The 23,706-nt window shown below is 50.7% G+C and overlaps 1 protein-coding gene across 1 annotated transcript in view; it reads right to left on the minus strand.

Annotated features, from left to right (window-relative positions):
• NOVA2 (NOVA alternative splicing regulator 2) overlaps positions 1–22,738 on the minus strand; it is a 23,843-nt gene extending 1,105 nt beyond the window's left edge. The window contains 3 exon segments of the mRNA XM_006142172.2: positions 4–255; positions 16,958–17,124; positions 22,347–22,738. Of these exon segments, the coding sequence (XP_006142234.1) occupies positions 4–255; positions 16,958–17,124; positions 22,347–22,629 (702 nt within the window). The 5' untranslated portion in view covers positions 22,630–22,738.
• Between the last annotated feature and the right edge of the window lie 968 nt (positions 22,739–23,706).

Genomic DNA, 23,706 nt, shown 5'->3' on the forward strand with positions numbered 1-23,706 from the left:
CACGTTGGCGTAGCTGATGTTGAGGCAGCTGCTGCTCTGGGGGTCTTCCTGTACCTTCTGGACGATGGCGCTCACGGCCTTGTGCACCTGCTCGGGCTCGCCGCTGACCGTCACCACGCGCTCCTGCAGGTTGATGCCCTCGGGCTTCTGCGACAGCTGCACCCACGCACCTGACTGCTCCATCACGGCTTTCACCGTCGCGCCCCCCTTGCCGATGATCAGGCCTGCCGTGCTGTTGGGGACGATCAGCTTGGCCTGCGTGGGGAGGAGAGAGGGCGGCTTTGGAGCGCTCGAAGACCGAGCAGTGTCCAGGCATAAAAACCCCTGTCCAAAATCAGGTCTCTGAGCCGCCCGGGGCCTGGGAGAGGGGACTTGCCCCAAGCTCACCCAGATGGAGAAGGGGCTGAAATCCCGGCTCTGCGACTCCTGACCCACTGTGCCCCTCACCCTACTCTGTAGTAGTTATGGGCCGCACTGTGTCCCCTCAAATTCACACGCTGAAATCCTCACTCTAGTACTTCCAAATAGGAGCATCTGGAGAGCTGTCTTTAAAGAGGTCGCTGAGGTGAAATGAGGTCACGGGGTTGGGCTCTCATCCACTGTCACTGCTGTCCTCATAGGAAGGGATGAGGCCAGACACACAGGCAAGGTCGAGAGAAGACAAAGGGAAGACGGCCATCTACCAGCCCAGGAGGGGTCTCAGAAGAAACCAGCCCTGCTGACACCATCATCTTGGACTTCTGACCTCCAGATAGAAAATGAATTTCTGTTGTTTAAGACACCCAGTCTGCAGTGCCAAGAGTGGGAGCCATAGCAGAAAATTCAGGTGTCTTACTGTAAAAGACAACGTCCAGGGAGTGAGCAGAGGAGTCTGCACGATGAAAAAGTGGGTCATTGGGGCTGGCAGGTGGCTTGGTGGTTAAGGGCGCTGGACTCCCACAAGGCTGACCATGGTTCAAGTCCTGAACCTGGCAGCTTGCTTTCTCGCTTTCTGTCTCTCTCTCTCACTCACTCTGTCCCTCTCTGATCAAATTAAAATAAATAAATAAAGTTAAATAAAATAATTATTTAATAGAAAAAAAAAAAGAAAAAGAAAAAGGAGGGGACCAGCAGGTGGCATGGTGGTTAGGGCACTGGACACTCCCACATGGCCAACAAGGGTTTGAGCCCTGGACCCGGTGGCTTGCTGTCTCAGTTCCTCTCTCTCTCTGGTCAAAATTAAAAAATGAATGAATGAATAAATAAAATAAAAAATTCTTTAAAAAAAAAAAGGAAAAAGGAAAAGTGGGTCATTAAATATGGCACACCCAACCCCTTCTCAGTTGCCAAGTAGCCAGTCCTCCAACCACCTCTCTCTGAGCAGAGTCAAGTCTGACCAACCTTAATTCCAGCAGGGATATTTCAGAACTACTCATCTCTTTCACAAGCCAAGAGCATTTTTTTTTTAAATCTTTTTTTGGAGAGGTTTTTGCTATAAGGCGCATGCGCTTGCCAGACAGACAGAGAGAGACACAGAGACAGAAAGCGAGAAATCACCCCCCAAGGGGGATGGCCACGCCACAATCCCTTCTCCTCCATTCTCCTCTCGGGATCTTGGGCACGCACGCACATACGCCTGGCGTGAGTTTAAGCCGCCGGGTCCGGGATTTGAACCGCTGTCAACTACGTGAGGAGTTCAGTGACATAGCCATTACGCTAACTGCTGGTCCCAAGCCAAGAGCATTTCTACATATAAATTCCTCCTCAAACATCCTTCCACATGCTCTTAAACCTGTGCATTCTGCCCTTAAAACTAGTAGCCCTGCCTTTCCCCGCTATTCCCAGGTCAGACCCCCAGGGGTGTTTGGAAAATCTGTGGGCATGTTTGTCTGCTGCAAGGACTTGGCAGGGGGTGTAGGGTGTAGATGCAGACATTCGATGGGCAGAGTCAAAGGTATCTACCCCACAAGTGAGAGTCTCACAGTGAAGAACTGTCTTGGAGCTGATGTGGCTACTTTTTTTTTCCCCTTCCGTAGGGAGCTTGCTGGGGACACAGGGAGGGTGAGAAAGCACCTCTGGAGGGGACAACCAAACCACAACCTCCCTCTCAGGATTTTGGGCATGCACGCACACATGCTTGGCTTGTTTTTCAAGTAACTGGGTCCAGGACTCGAACTGCATAATTGGCACGTGGGTTCCAGCCACTTAACTGCCACGCCACCGACTGGCTCTTATATGGATACTTTTTAAAATCCTTTAAGAAAGAGTGAGAAAAAGTTTTTTTTTTTTTTGTTTTTTTTTTTTTTTTTTTTTTAGATTTTTGTTATAGGGCACATGTGCTCACCAGAGAGACAGAGAGCGAGAAATCACCCCCTCAACCCCTGGGGGTGGGGGTGGCCACACTGCAGTCCCTTCTGGGCATGCACTCACACCTGCCCAGAGTGAGTTTCAAGCCTCCAGGTCCAGAACTCAACGTGCCTTAACCCCTGCTGGCCCCAAGAGGCATCATTTGACAAGATCTCATTGTGTCCTAATTCTCTTGCCTCAGCCTCCCAACTAGCTAGGACCACTGGCTCATGCCACTGCACCTGACACATCTGGGCCAGCCCGGGAGCCATGTTCAGGCCTCCCGTGTGCCTTCCAGCCTCCCAAACTGGTGCTCCCTGTGCACCATCGCGGCTGAGCCCTTACATGGCTACTGACATGCTGGTGAAAAGCCTGTTTAATCTCAGCTCAGAATTGAACCCCAGAATACCAAGTATATTTTTTGCATCAGTTTAAGAGCTCCTGAATTTCCATGAATACAACTTGTTCTGAACTTTCCCAAGACGTGCCCATCACTTCGGAAAACTGACATTGGTAGTCAGGCCACTTGCATGGTTTAGGCCTCCAACACCTCCTCTCGGTCACTGCTTCTGTAGCCATCTCTTGTGGCTTGTTTCTGTAGCCGTCTCTTGTGGCTTTGTGGGGGGGGGGGAGCAGCTGTCTGTGTCTCAGCTGGGAACTTACATATTACAATTCATCTTATTTTGTAACAAATCATCTTCCTTTTATTTCTCTGTTTCAAAAAGTCTTGAGTCAACGTCATGGCCTGGTGATTAAGGCAGCTGGATCCTACATGGCCAACTGCATGGTTCAAGTCCTGGATCCAGCGATTTGAGGAACATGCTAGGCACATGTGCATGTGTGCCCAAAATCCCAAAAGAAGGGAGAAATGGAGAAAGGATTGTGGGGGGACCATTCCCCATGAGAAGTGGCCTCTCTATCTGTCTCTCTGTCTCTCTCCAGGAAGTACATGTACCCTCTGGCAAAAATAAATTAATTAAATAAATAAATAAAATTTTCAAAAGTCTTGGGGCCAGCAGGTGGTGTAGTTGTTAAGGTTGATAAGGTGCTGGACTTCTACATGGCCAGCTGAGGTTTGAATCCCAGACCTGGTAGCATGAAACTCATGCTGGGCACCTGTACATGCGTGCCCCCAAATCCCAAGAGAATAGAGCAGAAGGCATTGCGGTGTGGCCATCCCCTCTGGGGGATACTTTCTCATATTCTCTCTCTGTTTCTCTGTCTCCGGTGAGCACACAAGACCTATAGCAAAAATCTCTCAAAGAAAAAAAAAGCGAATAAAATGAAATGAAAAGGTGTCACAGGCCAGACGGCTCCACGGTGGTGAAATAAAGCAGACACACATGTGGCTTCAGGTCTAGAGGCTCCCTGAGAGCACCAGGCATGTACCCATGATCCAGGCTGGCGGCCGAGGGCAGACTGCGGCATGGAGACCCTGCTGGAGGTGCTACACCTCGGTCCCTATCTGTGTCTCTCACTCAGAGTAAATAAACCTTAAACAAACAAACAAACAGGCTCACGGGATAAATAAAATGTGGCCTGCTCATTCAATGGAATATTACTTGGCAACAAATTGAAAGGCACCCAATACTGATCCGTGCTACAGCATATGGTAGGGGGTGAGGCTACTCACAAAAGACCACATGTGGGTCCTCTTATGGAACATTCCTGAAATTTCCATTTACAGGAACAAACCCACAGAGACAAAAACTGTATTAGCAGTTTGCCAGGGGGTAGGAGAAGGGGCTTTTGGGGTCTGGGGTTTCTTTTCGGGGTGATGGAAATATTCTGAAATTAGATAGTGGTGATGGCCAAGCACGTGGCAGGCGTCCGTTTATATGAAAAATGCAGAAAAGGCAAATCGATAGATGTCGAAAGTAGATTAGTGGCGGCTTAGGGCTGGGGATAAGCCGGGAGGGTTCAGGGGTCAGAGCTAAGGGGATCAAGATTTCTTCTGGAGGTAATGAAAATGTTCTAAAATTGTGATGAATGAACAATTCAGTGAGTATAATCCACGCCATGGAACTGTATACTTTATTATTCAGTTTTGTTGCCATAGGGCGCATGCATTCATTGGAGACAGTGAGAGGGAAAGTGAGAAATCACCCCCCAGGGGGGATGGCCAGGCCGCAATCCCTTCTCCTCCATTCTCCTCTCGGGATCTTGGGCACGCACATATGCCTGCCATTATTTTCAAGCCATCAGGTCGGGGACTTGAACTGTGGTTGGCTATGTGGGAGTCCAGCACCTTAACCACCACACCCCCTGCTGGCCCCTATATTAGTATTATTTTAAAAATTGCTACAAGATGGTGTGCTCAGCAGATAAAGACAAAGACTGAGAAGGAGAAAAGTACCCCCAAAGGGGCATGGTCATGCTATACTCTCCTCTCCTTTTCTCCATTCCATCAAGATTTGGGGCATGCGCGCACATGGACCCAGTAAGGTTTTTTGTTTTGTTTTGTTTGTTTGTTTGTTTTTTACAGTTTTTTGCTATAGGGTGCGTGCGCTTGCCAGATAGAAACAGAGAGACAGAAAGCAAGAAATCACCTCCCAGGGGGGATGGCCACACCGCAATCCCTTCTCCTCCATTCTCCTCTCGGGATCTTGGGCACACACGCACACGTGCCTGGCATGAGTTTTAAGCCACTGGGTCCGGGACGCGAACTGCGGTTGACTACGTGGGAGTCCAGCGACATAGCCACTACGCTAACTGCTGGTCCCCCCAGTAAGTTTTTAAAGCCACAAGGGCTAGGATTTGAACTGTGGTCAGCCATGTAGGACCTGGCTCCCTTAATTGCTAGGCCACAGGGCTGGCCCTGAACTGTATGCTTCAAGCAGCTGAATTACATGTATGTGAATAAGATCTCAATAAAACTATTAAACTATTTTTGTTGTGAATGTGTTTTGTGTAAGTACACAGAAGTCAACAGATTTTAGAGTGAAGTGGGCGTGACAAAGTCTTTGTAGGAGAAAGGGGAAGTGACAGAGCCGGGAATGGCTGCTCTTCATGTTCTGACGTTTGGTCTGACTTCGACTCTTCCCTCCCTCCCCTGGTTCACTCCTCCACAAACATACCACTCCTTGCTCCTTCTCCAACTTGTCAGACTTGGTTTGGACTCAGGGCCTTTGCATCTGCTATTCCTGCACCTGGAATGCTCTCTTCCAGAAAAGGAGGCTCACTCCTGTCTTCATTCAGATATTTGCACAAACGTACCTCCTCAGAGAAGCCTCCCGTGGCTACCCAATTATCACAGCCTGTTTGCCGTCCCCAGCATGGGTACCTTCGCATTCACAACCAGCTGCCAACCCCACATCAACATCGACTTCCTCTGATGATGAACAGACCTCTCAAAATCCCAAGCTGAACTTGTCATCCTCCTCAAATGTGCTTCCACCATGATCTTCCTCCTTTCTTTTTAAGTCTGAACTATTCATTTTTTAAAATTTTCTTTCTTTATTAAATAATTATTTTATTTAACTTTATGTATTTATTTTCATTTGACCTGAGAGGGACAGAGAAAGAGAGGGCATAAGTGAGAAAGTGAGCTGTCAGGTCCAGGACTTGAACCATTGTTGGCCATGTGGGAGTCCAGCGCCCTCAACCACCAAAACACCTGCTGGCCCTTTTTTATTTTTATTTAACCAGAGAGGAGCAGAGTGAGAGATAGATAGATAGAGAGAGAGAGAGAGAAAGCAAGTCGCCAGGTCTGGGACTTGAACCATGGTCAGCCATGTGGGAGTCCAGTGCCCTTAACCACCATGCCACCTGCCGGCCCCAGTCTTCCTTATTTCAGTGTATGTAAAATACATCCTCCCAGTACTCAGAGCCAGGAAGCAGGAGTCCTCTCTTTCCCCTCACATTCAGCATCCAATAGAATCCAGCGATTCTATTGCCTCTTTATTCAAAATATATTATAGGCAGATCTAGATTAAACGAGACTAATGACGAATAAGAACTATACACAATGCATGAATGCTGACTAAATCATAGGAAAATACTCTACATGGCCAGCCTGTGGCATGGTGGTTAAGGAGGCTGGAACCCACATGGCCAACTGTGTGGTTTGAATCCTGAACCTGGTGGCTTGAAAAACCATGCTGGGGGAACCCGCAGTTAGCGTAATGACTATGTCACTGGACTCCCACGTAGTCGACCGTGGTTCGCGTCCCAGACCCGGTGGCTTAAAACTCACGCCGGGTGCGTGTGGGTGCGTGCTCAAGATCCCGAGAGGAGAATGGAGGAGAAGGGATTGCGGCATGACCATCCCTTCTGGGGGTTGATTTTTCGCTTTCTGTCTCTATGTCTCTGTCTGTCTGGCAAGCGCATGCGCCCTATAGCAAAAACCTCTAAAAAAAAAGAAAAGAAAAGAAAAGAAAAACAATGCTGGGCTCGTGTGTGTGTGTGTGTGTGTGTGTGTGTGTGTGTGTGTGTATGCCCAAAAATCCCAAAAGGAGAAATGGAGGAGAAGAGAGTGTGGTATAACCCCATGGGGGTGCTTTTTCACTTTCCTTCTCTTTTTTGTCTCTCTGGTGAGCGCACACTCTGTAGCAAATTTTTAAAAAAGAAAGAAAGGAGAAAAGAAAAATACCCTACAGATGACTCAGCCACTGTGCCATTCTGGAGCCGTATGGGCCCTGGGTTTGGGACCTGTGTCAGCCTGAACACCTGTGGGTGCACCCATGACCATGGCTGGCTGAAAGGCTGAGGAGAAGACCGTGCCGTGGAAAGATTCTGGTGGGGGTTTCTGTCTCTCCCTCTCTCTCATTAAAATAAATAAATAAATGAATGAATGAAAAATATTCGATAGAAAAGACACTCTAGAGCAACTGGACTATGGAGTTTTTTTTTTTTTTTGGAGAGGTTTTTGCTATAGGGTGCGTGCGCTCGCCAGACAAACAGAGAGAGAAAGGTAGAAAGTGAGAAATCACCCCCCAGGGGGATGGCCACGCCGCAATCCCTTCTCCTCCATTCTCCTCTTGGGATCTTGGGCATGCACGCACACGTGCCTGGCGTGAGTTTAAGCCACCGGGTCTGGGACTCGACCCGCGGTCGACTACGTGGGAGTCCAGTGACATAGCCATTACGCTAACTGCTGGTCCGTGGAGTTTTTATTAAGTAAATGTAATAGTATGAAATGAATGTTAATTTTCTTTATTGTAATAATGGTAATATAATAACGCAGGAGGCTGTCCTCGTTCTTGGGAGACACAGCTCAATGTACTGAGATGTAAAGTTGAGTTCAACGACTTTTTTTTTTTTTTTTAAGGTTTTTGCTAGATGGTGCATGAACTCACTGGAGAGACAGTGAGAGGGAAAGTGAGAAATCCCCCCCCCCCCCCCCAGAGGGAATGGCCACCTGCAAGCCCTTCTCCTGGGATTTTGGGCATGCATGCATATACACCCAGTGTGGGTTTCAAGACTCGAACCATGATCATTCATATGGGAGACCAGCACCTTAACCACTATGCCACCTGCTGGTCTCTCTATGACTTATTTTAAAGTGGATGAACAGGGACCAGCAGTTGACATAATGGCTATGTCACTGGACTCCCATGTAGTCGACCACAGTTCGAGTCCCAGACCCGGTGACTTAAACTCATGCCAGGCGTGTGTGCATGCGTGCCCAAGATCTCAAGAGGAGAATGGAGGAGAAGGGATTGCAGCGTGGCCATCCCTCCTGGGGGGTGATTTCTTGCTTTCTGTCTCTCTGTTTCTCTCTGTCTTTCTGGAGAGCACACGCATAAACCTCTCCAAAAAAAATCAATTAATTAATTAATTAAATAAAATGGATGAGCAAAACCATCAATGTGTGTGTGCATGTGTGTAAAAGAAACAGCAAATGTTAGCAACTGCTGATTCTGAGTGCAATGTGCAGGGACCATCTCTAAACATTTTCAAAGTAAAAAAGGAGAGAAAAATCTACGCCCTCAACACTTTCTTTCCATTTTCTCTGCTTGGTTTTTCTTTATTGGAATTCTTTTTCCTTTTCTAAAGTAATATTTACTTATTTTTTTTATGAGTGAGACAAAGAGAGACAGACAGCATCCTCAACAGGGTTTTGACACCACAATCCAGCCCCAGTTTCAGCCAGCCCTGGAACATGTGCCTGGTACACTCAGGGAGGTCTTTGGATGTGAGCCGGGGACCTCCCTGTGTGGAACTGCCTTACAGAGTGTTGTGTTTTACCACTATAAAACACATGGGGACCAGCAGTTAGCGTAATGGCTATGTCGCTGGACTCCCATGTAGTCGGCCGTGGTTCGCGTCCCGGACCCGGTGGCTTAAAACTCACGTTGGGCGCGTGTCCGTGCGTGCCCAAGATCCCTAGAGGAGAACGGAGGAGAGAGGATTGTGGTTTGGCAGCCCCCCCGGGGGTGATTTCTCGCTTTCTGTCTCTCTGTCTCTGTCTGGTGAGCACACACGCCCTATAGCAAAAACCTCTCTAAAACAAACAAACAAACAAACAAACAAACAAAACACATCTGGCCTCTCTGTTGCACTTTCCAATCTCTGACACATTGTATGCTTTTTAAAAAATAATTACTTGCTCATTCTGCCATCTTGGAGCCTGTGGAGACTGCTGGGAACAGGACTTCTAAAAGGCAGCTCTGTCTGGAAGGCTGTGGTCCAAGGCCATTTTCGCTGGCTCTAAGCGGGGTCTCAGGAACCAAAGGAAGCACACAGCTCTTCTTAAAATTGAATATGCACGAGATGAAACGGAATTCTATTTAGGCAAGAGGTGTGCTTATGTGTACAAAGCAAAAAACAACACAGTGACTCCTGGTGGCAAACCAAATAAAACCAGAGTCATCTGGGAAAGGTTACCCGTGCCCATAGAAACAGCGGCATGGTTCGAGCCAAGTTCCGAAGCAACCTTCCTGCTAAGGCTACTGGACACAGAATCCGTGTGATACTGAACCCCTCAAGGATGTAAAATAATGAAATGTAAATGAATAAAAATGGATTTGTGTTGTAAAAAAAAATTACTTATTTAACTTTATTATTACTATTTAACTTGCTACAGGGAATGTGCACTCACCAGAGAGACAGAAAGAGAGGGAAAGTGAGAAAGGAAGCTGCCAGGTCTTGGACTCAAACCACAGTCAGCCCCGTGGGAGACAGAGCCTTAACCACTATGCCTCCTGCTGGCATCATGCTATATGGTTTACTAATTTGTTTGTTCATTTTCTGTTTCCTTGTGAAATTATTTAAAATCCATGAGGGTAGGGATTTTAGTCTGCATTGGTTGGTCCTGGGTTCCTGGCGCTAGGGGAGTTCTTGGTACGCAGCGGAAACCCAGCACAGGGCGTGCGGATGAATGGACGGATGAGAAAATGGATGACGACATGCCCACAGGACCGAGCAGGAACTGAGTGGGCAGAGGCAGCAGGAGCATCTCACCTGATAGGGTGTGTGTGTGTGTGTGTGTGTGTGTGTGTGTGTAGCAGGGTGCTACGCATTTGGGTAGCCAAAAACCCAGTCAAACTCAGCCTGACCTGAATTTTCTAGATTAACTAGAAATTTTGATTTGTCAAATGTGAAGCAACCCAGTTTATAAACGTTGGCAACCTCTTCACAATGTCTGAGCATCACTGCGTGGTGTAAACAACCCAACGTGCTAGCCAGGCTATGCAGTTACAGTCTGTGCATACGAATCCCTGAAAAACGGCTTGGACTCTGGAATCACCGGTTCAGGTTCAAATCCTGCCTCTGCCACTGATGCTGGGCAAGGGACCTAACCTTTCGGAGACTCCGTTTGCTTATCTGTAAAATAAGGATATTCACAACTCCTCCTCAGGACTTTGGTGAAGCATAGCTGAAATCGTGCCTACAACGATGAGCTTGAAATCCAAGCACAGCCATGACTAGCCAGAATTGAGTAGGGCTGCCCTCTGGGTGACTCATAGCTCCTACCTCTGCCAGGTTAACCCCCAGGCCACTCCGTCATGCTTCTGTTTGGACCCTGGGGGCATGCCATCATCCATTCATTCAAATAAACTTTTTTCTTTTTATTTTTTGCCAGAGCGTATGTGTGCTCATTAGAGAGAGATGGGGGTGTGAGAAAGCACCCCATATTGGGGATGGTCATGCTTCAATTCCTTCTACTTCATTTCTCCCTCCTTTCAGGATTTTGGGCACGCATGCACACATGCCCAGTGGTGTGTGCATTTTCAGCCCGCTGGGTACAGGACTCAGACAGTGCAGCTATCTGGGATCCAGTTGCCTTAACCACCACGCCACCTGCTGGCCCAAATGAGCAACACCTGCTGCGCACCTACTAGGTGGCAAACAACAGGGGTCATGTGAATGTGTAACTAACATGCCCATAGAGGGCACAAGCAATGACTGCTGTCGGGCCAGCTGGGGTGGTGCAGCGCTAACGCAGTGCTCCGCAGTGCTGGCCCCACACGGGAGCATGCTGGGTCATGTCCAGCGGTCCCCTGAGAACGCCGATGCCGACCCAGGCTGGCTGAGGGTCGGGGCAGAGTGTGGCTTGATGACCTTGTTGGAGAGGCCTTTCTCATTCTCACTCCGTCTCTCATCAATAGAAGCAGTAAGTAACAAGGTTGTTGTGGGTCAGCGGGTGGCTTAGAGGCTCTGACGGCTGGATCCCACATGGCCAACTACTCGGTTTGAGTCCCAAACCTAGTGGCTTAAAAATCATGCCAGGCCCGTGTGCGTGTGTGTCCAAAATCCCAAGAAGAGAATGGAGCAGAAGGAACTGCAGCATGGCCATCTCCCCAGGGTGTGATTTCTCACTTTCTCTTTCGCTCTCTCTCTGTCTCTCTCTGTCGCTCTTGCAAGCACATGCGTGCTGTGCCGAATGAATGAATGAATGTTGTCATTTTCATCCCCAGGGACAGACATGGGTTTGAATTGCGTATCTGTAGCATCGTCATTTTGGAAAATAGTCTGGCAGTTCTCCCAAAAGTTCTACATAAATTTATCACATATCCCAGCAATTCCCCCAGGTACACCCGAGAGAACTGAAAACACCACGTGAAGACTTGGCCACGAATGAGTACAGCTGCTCACAGCGGCATGCCTCGAAACAGCCACTAAGTGGGAACGACCCCAACGCCCCTCAACTGATGGACAAGAAGTGGTCTGTTCACACAATGAATATTAGCTGGCTGTAAAATGGAACGACGCTTTGATACATGCTATGACATGGAGAAACCTTGAAAGCATTAGGGCTAGGAGGTGGTATGGTGGTTAAGGCACTGGACTCCCACATGGTCGACCATGGTTTGAGTCCTGAACCTGGTGGTTTGCTTTCTCACTTTCCCTTCTCTCTTTCTTTCTGTCTCTCTCTGGTCGAAATTAAAAAAAAAAACAAGAAACAAAAAAACAACAAAACCATCGGGCCAGCAGGTGGTATGATGGTTAAGACACTGGAATTTCCACATGGCTGACCATGATTTGAGTCCCGGACTTGGAGGCTTGCTTGTTCTTTCTATCTCTGCCTTTCTCTGGTAAAAACTCAAGTGAAAAAATAATAAATAAATAAATAATTCTTTTAAAAAATCATATAATAATTGATAATAATAAATACATTTAAAAAGAAAGCATTATGTTAAGTGAAAAAGGCTTTTTCACTTTCCCTATCTCTCTCTCACTCTGTCCCTTTCTGGTATGTATGTATGTATATATGTATAAATAAATAAATAGACAGATAAATAAATAAATTGAAACAAAATCATTCTTCCCCCCAAAAAAGGCCACATATTATATTATTCCATTTACATGAAAGGCCCAGAAACAGGCAAGTCCATAGGGACCAAAAGTAGACTATGGGAATGGGGGTGACTACTAATTGGCAGTGTTTGTTCTGGGCATGATAAAGTGTTCTGGAACAATGATGATCAATGCATAACTCCGTGACTACAGGGAAAACTAGTGAATCTGCACACTTCTAAACTGAACTTTACACTCTATCAATTATATCTCAATACAGCTGCTATTTAATAAAAGATCAGGGCCAGCAGGTGGCATAGTGGTTAAGACATTGGACTCCCACAGGCCTGAATGTGATGAGTCCTGGACCCAGTGGCCTGAAAAACATACCTGGCATGTGTGCGTGCATGCTCAAAATCCTGAGAAGAGAATGGAGGAGAAGGGACTGAAGCGTGGCTATCCTGGTTGAAGGGTGATTGCTCACTTTCCCTCTCTCTCTCTCTGTCTGTCTCTCTCTGGTGAATGCACATACCCTATAGCAAAAATTAAAAAAAAAAAAAAAAAACGTCCCTGGGACTAGCAGATGGCATAATGGTTAGGATGCTGGATTCTCACATGGTCAACCATGGTTCAAGTCCCAGACCCAGTGGCAGAAACTCACACCAGGCATGTGTGCATGTGCACCCAAAACCCTGAGAGGAGAATGGAGAAGGGATTGCGGTGTAGCCTTTCCCACTGGGGGGTGATTTGTCACTTTCTGTCTGTCTCTGTCTCTCCAGTGAGTGCATGTGCCCTATAGCAAAAAAACTCTCTCTCAAAAAAAAAAAAAAAAAAAAAGCCCCACCTCTGCCACCTGCTACTTGGTGGCCTAGGAAAGTCTCTTGCCATATCTGTAAGACAGGCCTGTCATTCCTAACCCATACAGTGCTGGCAAGCATCCAGTGCTGATTGGCTCCATGGTAACCACTTGGTCAGCATTAGCTCGGTGGTGACAGAAGCAGGTGGCAGCAGGAGTGCTGCTTTTCAGCAGAGCAAGACTCCAGATCTACTTCGCCCATGAGTAACTGTGTGACCTTAGGCAAATGTCTTCACTTCTCTGGGTCTCCTCCCAGATTTTAGCATAGCCATACCTACGCCAAACAACTACTGGAGAAATTCAGTGAGTAGAATGATCGCCCAGTGCCTGGCAAATAGGGAGCCCTAAGAAAATGGAGCTGCCCTCCTGATAAGACCAAGAACTGTAGAGACCCAACATCTGAGAGAGCCCTGAAGGTGTCGGCCCACAGAATCCTGGAGCCGTGGATGTTAGAACACTAGAACCGGAGAGTAACACCTGCCTTGAATCTCAGAGTCACATCACACAACTGCAGAAGTCTGGTAAGCTGAGCCAGGAGTGGTGGGTGGCAAGTGACTATGGCCCCAGCTGCTAAGGATGTCAAGGCAGGAGGACTGTGAATTTGAGGCCAGCCTGGGCCACACGGTGAGGTCTGAGGAAACTTTAAAACACGATTACTGGGGGTGGCAGGTGGCGTGGTGATTGAGGGTGCTGGACTCTCATATGGCCGACTACAGTTCGAGTCCCCGGACCTGGTGGCTTGATTTCTCAATTTCCCTCTCTCTTTCACTCTGCCCCTCTCTGGTCCAAATAAAATAGATAAATAAATAAAGTTAAATAAAATAATTCTAAAACAAACAAACAAAAACAAAACAAAACAAAAAAACGATTACTACCAACAACAGCGACTACCACAGCAGTGGAGGCAACGGCTGACACCTCGCTTATTATTAGCCAGGCACTCCTTTTTCTTTTCTTTAAGGTTTCTGCCATAGGGTACATGCACTCGCCAGAGACAGTCAGACAGAGACAGAGGGAAAGTGAGAAATCACCCCCTAGGGTGGATGGCCATGCCGCGATCCCTTCTCCTCCATTCTCCTCTTGGGATTTTAGGCTCACATGCACACGCACCTGGTGTGATTTTCAAGCCGCCAGGTCTGGGACTGGAATTATGGTCAGCCACGTGGGAGTCTAGCAACTTAACCACAATGCCACCTGCTGGCCCCACCCAGGCACTTTTCTAAATAATTTCAAACAGTAATTTACTTAGCTTCACAACAAGCTTAGCTTTTACAAATAAGGTAAGTACTATTATCACCTTTCTTTTTTTCAAGTTTTGCTATAGGCATGTGCACTCACCAGAGAGACACAGAATGAAAGTGAGAAAGCACCCCCAGGGGGGATGACCACGCCACAATCCCTTCTCCATTCTCCTACTGGGATTTTGGGGATGCAAAAACACATGCCCAGCATGCTTTTATTTTCCTCCTGCCAAAGAACACATGTACTATAAAAGAGAACGAGAGACAGTGAAAAATCACCTACGGGGGATAGCCACACCACAATCCCTTCTCTGCATTTTGGGCATGCATGCACATGCACCTGGCATGATTTTCAAGCCACTGGGTCTGGGGCTTGAACTACAGTTGGCCATGGAAGAGTCCAGTGCCTTAACCATCACCCCATCTGCTGGACCCACGCCTGGCATGCTTTTCAAGCTGCCGGATCTGGGGCTCAAACTGCACGGCCATGTAGGATCCAGCCTCCTTAACCAGCACAACACTCGCTGGTCCAACACATTTGTTTTTTTCCCTTTGGAGAGGTTTTTTTCTATAGGGTGCGTGTGGTTGCCAGAAAGACAGAGAGAGACAGAAAGTGAGAAATCACTCCCCAGTCGAGATGGCCACACCGCAATCCCTTCTCCTCCATTCTCTTCTGAGGATTTTGGGCAAGCATGCACACACACCTATCATGAATCTCAAGATGCCTGGTCTGGGACTTGAACCACAGTCAGCCACCAGGAAGTCCAGTGCTTTAACCACTATACCACCTGCTGGCCCTGAGGATGTTTCTCTTACGTGTGTGCACATATGCACTCTATCATGATTTAAGAAAAAAAGAAAGATTTATAGCTTATTTTGAAAAATTTCTAAGATGTGGCAACACTATGTCCATGAGTAGAGGTGAGTGGCAGCTGCCCCTTTAAGGATGACGTACCCGCTCCAGAGGGCCACAGCCCTCAACCCTTTTTGCTCTTTCTCTGAATCCTGAAGTCTTTTCAGCTTGTATTCCCTGGTTTGGCCCAGCTGCCACACTGTAAAGGAAGAGAAACTGAGGCCTACAGAAGGGAATGGGGTCCTGCATAGCAGCAAATCCAACGCAGAAAGGGAGTAGACCTGTGTTCTGATTCAAAAATCTCATATAACAATGACACAGCTACCATTTGGGGGAGTGCTTTCCCTGCATTAGGCATACAACGAACTGCACGAGCTTTAGAACGGATGAACATGATCCACCACCCCTACATGGGCTCCGTAATGCAGCTCACTTTATAGGTAAGGAAAATGAGGCATGGAGAAATCAAGTCATTTGCTCAAGGTCATACAGGCAGGAAGTACAGAACAGGACTGAACTCAACACCTGCCTTTGGAGCCTGAGACTTCAATCCTGTCTCTCACTCTTTGGAGCCCTGGAGTAATAAGGCTGAGAATAAGTCCCGGCGTAGAACCTTTGCACTCCACCATCTCGGAGTTCCTGTGGATTAAGGGGAGGCAGTGGACGGCTCCCGCACAGATGGTGCTGACCCCATTTCCCTTGCAACATCCACAAACTCCTGATGAACTCTGAGTCCCTTGTGGCCACGACCAAGGCGGAAGAGGCGATGCCTGGCCTCCCCATAAACTGGGTAAGCCGCGCCCTGCTGGTGGGAAGATTCCAGAGGCCTGGCGGGCGCGAGCAGCACAGCCACTTCAGCACCAAGGACAGCGGCCGCGCTACATGCCCGGGGCAGGCTGTGCTTTTTGGGGAGCGCTCCTTCGAGCAGCGCTCCTTCAGGGCTTCCGCATTTCTCCACGAGCTTGGGAAGACGGAGGCCCATGGTCCCTCTCACATCAATGACCCAAAAATCCCAGATTCTCTTTACCAAGGTCCCTTTCCTGTCCGCGTCTAGGCAGACGTTTAAGAACCCTCGCAGGTGGCCTGCCCGCAGCCCAGTGCGCGAGTATAAGGGAGTAGGGATCAGAGAGAAAACCGGGAGCGCGCGCGGCCAGTCCCCTAGCCCTTATCCCTTACCGGGTCAGGACCCAGCGAGCCCACCTGCCCGGGCTGCAGTGTCGTCATGGCAACAGGCGAGGCCAGGCAGCGATTGGTCCGCTCCCTGCCACGCCCCGACGCCGCCGCTTCGGAGGCCCTTGGCTTCCCTCCCTTCCTAGGGAGGGCTGTGTAGGGGCGGCCACCCCTTCGCTCGCTAACAAAACACCATCTCTACCCCCTTAAGGTAATTATTGGGGGAGGTAGGATGAGAGGCCATCCTCCCATCTAAACTCTTCAGGCATAGCTGGGCAGGGTTGAGGTCACTTCCCCTGAGTACAGGAAGCAGGAGGCAGGTTGCTTAGGGAGATTTTTGCTATAGGGTTCAAAGCGCTCACTGGAGAGACAGAGATACACAGAGAGACAGAAAGCCAGAAATCACCTCCCAGCAGGGATGGCTACTCCGCAATCCCTTCTCCGGTCTCCTCTCAGGATTTTGGGTATGCACGCACAGGTACCCGGTGTGAGTTTTAAGCCACCAAGTCTAGGACTTGAACCATGGTCGACTACGTGGGAGTCCAGCAATGTAACCATTACGCCATCTGCTGGTTCCAAGTGAATCTTAAGAAAGGAGAAGTGGAGAATCTGGACCAAATTCTCCCAGACTTGCACTCCTCTGTGAATCCACTCGAGGGGTCTGGGGCCCTTCTTATACTTTCAGGGCCGATTCCCTAACACGTCCAGTTCACACCGCCATGCGGGTGACTGATAACTTCCTATCGCCATTGGCTCAGTAAATCCCACGAGTGTCTCCTTGTGAACCTCACCAGACGTACAGACCACCCAGTCTCTGGGTGACCAGCTGACCTGCTTGGCTCTGTCGGGGTTCATCGTGGTTTGGGGTTGAAGGATGTTGACCACTTCAGGCTTGGTCATCGCCTGTGGGATTTCTCGGACCTTCTCGGCAATGAAGCTGTGCACAGCGTTCAAGGCCTCTGCTGTGCCCTGGACTAGGCATACCCGCTCTGTGGTTCCTGTCGAGCAAGAGGGAGAGAGCACTGTGGTCAGAAGGAGTGAGGGTATCCCTCAGGACAGGCCCCAGCTAACGGCAGGGGAAACCGAAGTGCAGAGAGACCTGACTGACCCTGGGCCTCATGGTGCACCCTGCTAAGTTGGCATGGGCTCCCGTGTCAGAGGTGTAGCTGGGAGGGCGGGTGGATCCCCGTCTTTCCATCTGCATTTCCTCTCCCTCCCCTAAAACCACCGCAGGGGATGGGAGAGGGATGCTCAAGTGCTTGTGATACCCACAGCAGCCCTGGGCAGGGAGGCAGGGAGGCAGGGCTCAGCTGCCTCTTCCCGTTCTTGTGGGCTCCCTGGTTGCTTTGGCAACCATTCACTCACTCTCGCCCCCCCCAGAAGCAGAGAGCTCAGGCCTGCAACGGTTACCACAGTAACTGGAACCCCCTTATCGGTCTGGCTGGCCGGGTCCTCAGCCCACCCCCAGGGGGACGAGGGACGAAGCCTTGTTGCCATGACAACCACTGAAAGCCTGCAGTGAAGGCCTCTGGGCTTTTGGAGAGGATGGAGAGGGACTGGGGGATGGGGGAGGCGGAAGAGAGGCCTGAGTGCCGGCCTGACCCACCAGATGGAGGGCTACAGGGTGGGGGAGGGCAGGGGTGTGGAGAGGGGAGAGCAAGGTGGGTCAAAGACATCTCCCGGAGGTGGGACGGGTGTGCCTGCCGGGTATCTGTCAGGTACTGGCTGCAGTTCCGGACCCAGGTACCCTTCCCGCTGTGTGTGCTGGGGGTGGGGGAAGGGGGGCGGAGTGGGGCTGGGCTGGATGTGGGCGGGAGAGGCTGGACGACACGGTGACCACCGCGTGTATCTGTGAGGCTGTCTGGGTGAGTGGTGTGTGTGTGTGCGCGCATGCACACGCGTGTGTTGGGCAGGACTGGCTGCATCATCTTCACCTGTGTTGGTGTGGATTGGGAGCGTGTGAGAAGCTGCGGTTTAAACACGGTCCATGACGTGGTGAGCGCAGTTCTGATGCCTGCGCGCCCTTGTGTGTGGGAAGGACCTCAGGGGTCCCTGTGATGGTCACACTCTGAGACCGAGCAGACTGCGTGAGAGTCTGGGGAGAGCAGCCCGGGCGCGCACGAAGCAGCATCGAGGCCACACAGCGAACGGGACCACTCAGGACTGCGTGCTGGGGTGTGTGTCCACACATGTGCGTAAGCAAGTGAGACAGACAGACATGCCTCTGGTCATAAGACTACCTCGACGGCTGATGTTTGGTGTGTACGTACAAGTATGAGAGACAGACAGACAAGACCCAGTGACTGGCATGAGCGACTGTGAGAAGGGAGAGAGACAGACGGGCACTCAGGCGTCAGCGTGTTAGACTGTAGATGATAGGCGTGTCGTGTGTGAGTGTGAGTGTACATAGTACAGCGAGACAAAGCAGACTGGTCTGAGTGAGGAGAGTGCCCGGGTAAGCCTGAGTGTGTTTGATGTGTGGCTCTGAGGCTGTCCCTCCCCGCGGGTGGCACTCTGTCTGCAGGACCAAGTGAGCTCCCTGCAAAAGGTCTTGAGTGTGTGCCAGGCTCTGTGGCCTCGTGTGTCTGGGACACTTGGGGGTGTAAGTACCCAGCAAACATCTGGGCATAGCATGCTGGGGCTACGACCCTGACCCCCGACACACCAGCTCTGCCATGTGTCTAGGTGTCACTGGGTAGTTGACATCGCCCACCACTCTGGGCCACACTCCTCACTGGTACTCCCCCCCACCCAGAACAATGGCTTGGTCTGAGCCAAGGGTGAGTCAGCGTGCAGGCTGCCTCCGTCTGGGCGTAAATAGGAAAGGGTGTGGGATGGGGTGGGAACTGGTGGGGGTGGGAGGGGGCCCCCGGGAAAGCTTGGCTGAAGTGGCCAGGTTCTCTAGCCCCTCGAGACTTCCTTTCAAGTCAGGACGTCTGTGACCTCTTACCCCCTTGTGGTGTTTAACCCACTGGGGTCTGCGGTGGCTTTGTGCGAGCCAGTTGGAGGGGCTCAGTTAAAGCCCGAGGAAGAGTCCAATAATAACAGCTGGTACTTACATAACACTAAGCACCAGGCACCTTCTAAGCACTCGTATGCATGTGTTCACTTAATATGTGAGGTAGGCCATGTTATCCCCGATTTCCTGCTAAGGACGCCGAGACGCACAGAGGGCTTGGGATCTGTCCAAATTCACTCAGACAGTAGTGAGAGATCAGGGTTTGGGATCCAGGTGCCTGGCTCCAGTCTGGGATCCTGACCACTGTCCCACTCGGTGCTCTGTCTGCGGTGTGTGGCGTGATAAGCTGTGTGTGTGTTTGTGTCGGGGGGACAGAAATGATTTTATATTTTTACTATTAAGAAAGAACATGTACATTAAGTCGGCAGTTAAGGTGTAAGTATGTCGGGACCAGCAGGTGGCGTGGTGGTTAAGGCACTGGACACTCCCACATGGCTGACCACAGTGTGAGTCCCGGACCTGGTGGCTTGCTTTCTCACTTTCCCTCTCTCTCTCTCTCTGTCTCTCTTTCTCTGGTCAAATTAAAATAAAATGAATCAATAAGTAAAATTAAATAAAAATAATTCTTTAAATGAAAGATATGTTATAAATCAATAAAAATGAAACAAAGGGGTTGGATGGTGGTACGGTGGTAAAATACAAAACTCTACCAGGCAGATCCACAGAGGCAGGTTGCTGGTTCAAGTCCTGAGACCTCCCTGCATATGCCGAGCACACGTGTGTTCATGAGGAGGGTTGGTCGAGGCTTGGGGGTGGGTCTCGGCACCAGCAATCTGCCAAGGGTGTGGTCTCTGTCTCTCGCTCACTCATGGAATAAATTAAATGAACTTTCTAAAAATAATTAAACCAACTACCGTGTGTGTGCCTGGGCTTTTCTTCTGGGGTAGGTTCCAGAGCTTTAGGCAATTGCTCAAAATCAGGGGTGTTTCTAGTCACTAAGGTGGTCCGAGCTGGTGCGTGGGGGCTGTGTGGCCCTTTCTGGATCTCCGTTTCCCCATGCAGGGTCTGGCAGGATTAGTTCTCAGGCTTTGGATTCACTTCCAAGGAGGGGGCGCCCTTCATGTGTCCTGCTCCTCCTTTGGGGTTAAGGGCTGGGTAGGTCTGTGTTTCATGAAGGAGACACACGGTGTGTGTGTGTGGGGGGGTGTGTACACAAAGAGCCCTTCCCTTTCTCTACTGTCACTTGTCACCTGCTCTCTACACTTCAACACATCCAACAACAAACCCCTCCCAGCCTTTGAATGTGCGATTTCATCTCCCTGGAGTGCCTTCCCTGCCCTTGGCCGAGCTCGTTCGTACTCGCTGTTCTGGAAGTCTCCTCCAGAAAAGCCTTCCTGCTCTCCCCAGTGGGGGTGTGGTCCTGTTCTGGGGTCCCACCATTCTCTGAGACGTCCCCACCCCCTTCCCGACCATGCTGTCATCACCACGTGGGCTCTGTCTTTCTGACCGGCTCTGAGACCCGTGAGAGCGGGCTGGGAGGCTTCAGCCCAGCCGTGTCCCCTGTCTCTGTCCAGCACAGGGTGAGAATGCGTGCTGAATACATGAGTCAAAGGACGTCAGCCAGGAGCACCTCACAGGCGCGCCTCCACTTCTGTGTGCCGGTGGGGGCCCTCGAAGTCCTGGGGACAGGACTAGCACATCACAGGGGGCTATGTCCCGCATCTCTGAGTCAGGGGACAGCACATGCCACATGATCGGGACGTTCTGCGTCAGGAGTGGGCGAGGGGGCTGGCCACCTGTCTGGGCTGGGGAGACGCTGGCTCATGCTGTTCCGGACTGCGTTTGGCCTAGAAGGACCAATGACTGTCCCACCTTCTGGGTTCTGCAGCTGCCTGGTCTGTGAGGCATGTCATTGAATTGGGAGGGGACGACATGTCTCATGGCACAGAATGTGATCCAGGGACAGGAACCAAGTGTCCTCAGATGAACGTCCCAAGCAGAGGTCTTATCCGTATCTTCTGGGTAAGAGGGGTGTGGGGGAAACTGGGCCAGGGTGGAAGAGGGAAGGAGGGGTGTGCAGGGCTCACTAGATTTTTCTCTAAAGCCTTGCCAAAGCTGCTTAGTGAGATGGGAAGCAAGGGGTGGGGAGAGGAGCAAGCAAGGGAGGGAGGGAGGGGGAGAGGGAATGTGTGTCCTGACCCTGCGCTCCAGCTCTGGTGTTTGACCTAAAAAATCCAAAGGGATTAAGGCTGAACCGGAACCAGTGCTGGACCAAAGATGCAGTTCAGGGCCGTCCCTGGATTCCTCGAAGCTAGGGCATTGGTCTTGGGAGGGAGCCGTGGAGGGGAGAGGTGTGAGGGGGATCACAGTGGAGGGCCTTGAAATGGGCTGCAGGGAGAGAGGGAGAGAGGGGGACAGAGGGGGCCGGACAGACGGGGAAGGGGCTGAGACGGAGACAGAGACAGAGGAGAGGGAAGCCAGGCGTGGGAGATGAGGGGTAACGTGGCCCATGGGGTCGGGGAGGTCTGGGCCGAGTGAGGGCAGAGAGCTCAGAGCAGGACGGAGCCCCGTGAACCCAGGAGAGTGAGAAGGAAAGAACAGAGGAGAAAGGGCAGGGAGGGGGCAGACAGGACAGGTGCAGGGGTGAGAGGAGGGACAAGAGTGAGGACTGTGTAATCCCACCAAGCCAGAGAGGGACCGTGGGTGGGGCCGGAGGAGACGACGCTGCCGGGAAGGGAGACTGAGGGAAGCGGGACGGGAAAGTAGAAACCCGAAAGAGAAAGACACACGCAAGGGAGGACAGAGGCTGAGAAAAGCAGTGAGTTTCGGGCAAGATGGGATGACAGAAATCCAAAGGGCAAGAGTTGGGGGACAGTCCTTACTGGGGGCATGTGCGACACAAATGACTGGCCCCCAAGCCCCGAGGGACACCCTGACACCTGCCTCGCCCTCTGCACGGGCTCCTCCAACTGACCAGAGGGGGCAGGTGTGTGGGAAGGGACACATCTGCCAGCACATCATGCAAATGAACTCATGAATATGCAGCAGACCCATTGTCTGGCCCTGCCCCCACCCCCATCTGCTGGGCCAGACCCCTGTGGCTGGGGGCAGCTCTGTCCCCTGGGGGGGAGGGGAGGGACACCCCACACACACACTCTCACTGCCCCTGGAGTAGCCACCCCCCCCCCCCGCACACGCCCACGGTTCAGGTGGAAGGGAGGAGACAGGAGGCCTAGGGCAGAGACCTGGGCCGGAGCTCACCGGGGTAGAAGTCTTTGGACTTGGAGAGCTTGATGGTGGCCCCCGTCTCTTTCTGCAGCTGCACGATGGTCTGCCCGCCCTTGCCAATGATGGAGCCCGCTGCGTAGCTGGGGATCAGCACCTTCAGGAAGTACTCGCCTTCCTCTGCAGGGGCAGAGTAGAGGGGAGTCAGCATGGAGGAAACCGGGGATCCCAGGAACACACGGGGCAATGACAGCGCACAGCACAGCGGCAAGAAACACAGCGCGGTGACTCCCATTCGCTCGCTTGTCCACCCTTCCATTCATTCATCCAACAAGTAGCTACTGGACACCTGCTACGTGCCGGCACCGGTTTGGGGATGGCCATAAAGAAGACAAAGCTCCCACACCGCTCAGGCGAAGGAGGCAAATCAGGACTTGTTTTAGTGACTCAACCAAGAGCTCACAGGGCTGCATTCTTCTAGAGGGGGAGACAGCCAGGCCCGGAGAGTGCAGAGAGCAGGGCAACAGCAACGTGCTGGCAGGTGGGCAGGCAAGCCCTCCCAGGGCCTTGGCACTGTCCAGCCATCATGCACTCTTACTGCCCCGGCTGTGCCCTGGCCGCAGGTCTGTGTGCCTTACACATAAAGGTCCTTTCAATTTTGCATTTCTCCTATAAGGAAGCACTTTGTTTTCAGAGAGATTTTTTCCTGTAGGGCATGTGCGCTCACCTGAGAGACAGAAAGAGGCAGGCAAGAAATCACCCACTGGGAGGATGGGCACGGCCATAATCCCTTAATCCCTTCTCCATCATTCTCCTCTCGGGATCTTGGGCACGCATGCACATGCACCCAGCATGAGTTCTAAGCCACCGTGTCCGGGACTCAAACCGGGGTTGACTATGTGGGAGTCTTGTGACATAACCATTACACCACCTGCTGGTCACATGGAAGCACTTTTAAAAACACTATTCTGGGGTCCAGCAGGTGGTATGGTGGCTAAGGCACTGGGCTTCCACATGGCCAACCATGGTTTGGGTCCCAGAACTGGTGACTTGCTTTCTAACTTTTCCTCTCTTTCTCTGGTGAACACACATGCCCAATAGCAAATTTTAAAAGTAATAATTCTTTAAATAAAACACTATTCTGGGGCCAGACTCTGGTGCAATGACAAAATACAATGCTCTGAGAGGCAATCCAACATGGGAAGGTTTCCAGCTCCAGTCCAGAGACCTCACTGAATACACTGGGCATGTATTTGTCTGTGACTCAGGGTAAGCTAACGGCTGGGGATGGATCACAATGTTCAGATCCTTTTAGGAGTGCTGTTTCTGTCTGTCTCTTACTCATGGAAAAATAAATAAAATTTTAAAAAGGAAAAGAAAAAGTACTTTTTAAAAC

Source organism: Tupaia chinensis, unplaced genomic scaffold, assembly GCF_000334495.1.
Source record: "Tupaia chinensis unplaced genomic scaffold, TupChi_1.0 Scaffold000067_1, whole genome shotgun sequence".
NCBI classification, from domain to species: Eukaryota; Metazoa; Chordata; class Mammalia; order Scandentia; family Tupaiidae; genus Tupaia; species Tupaia belangeri.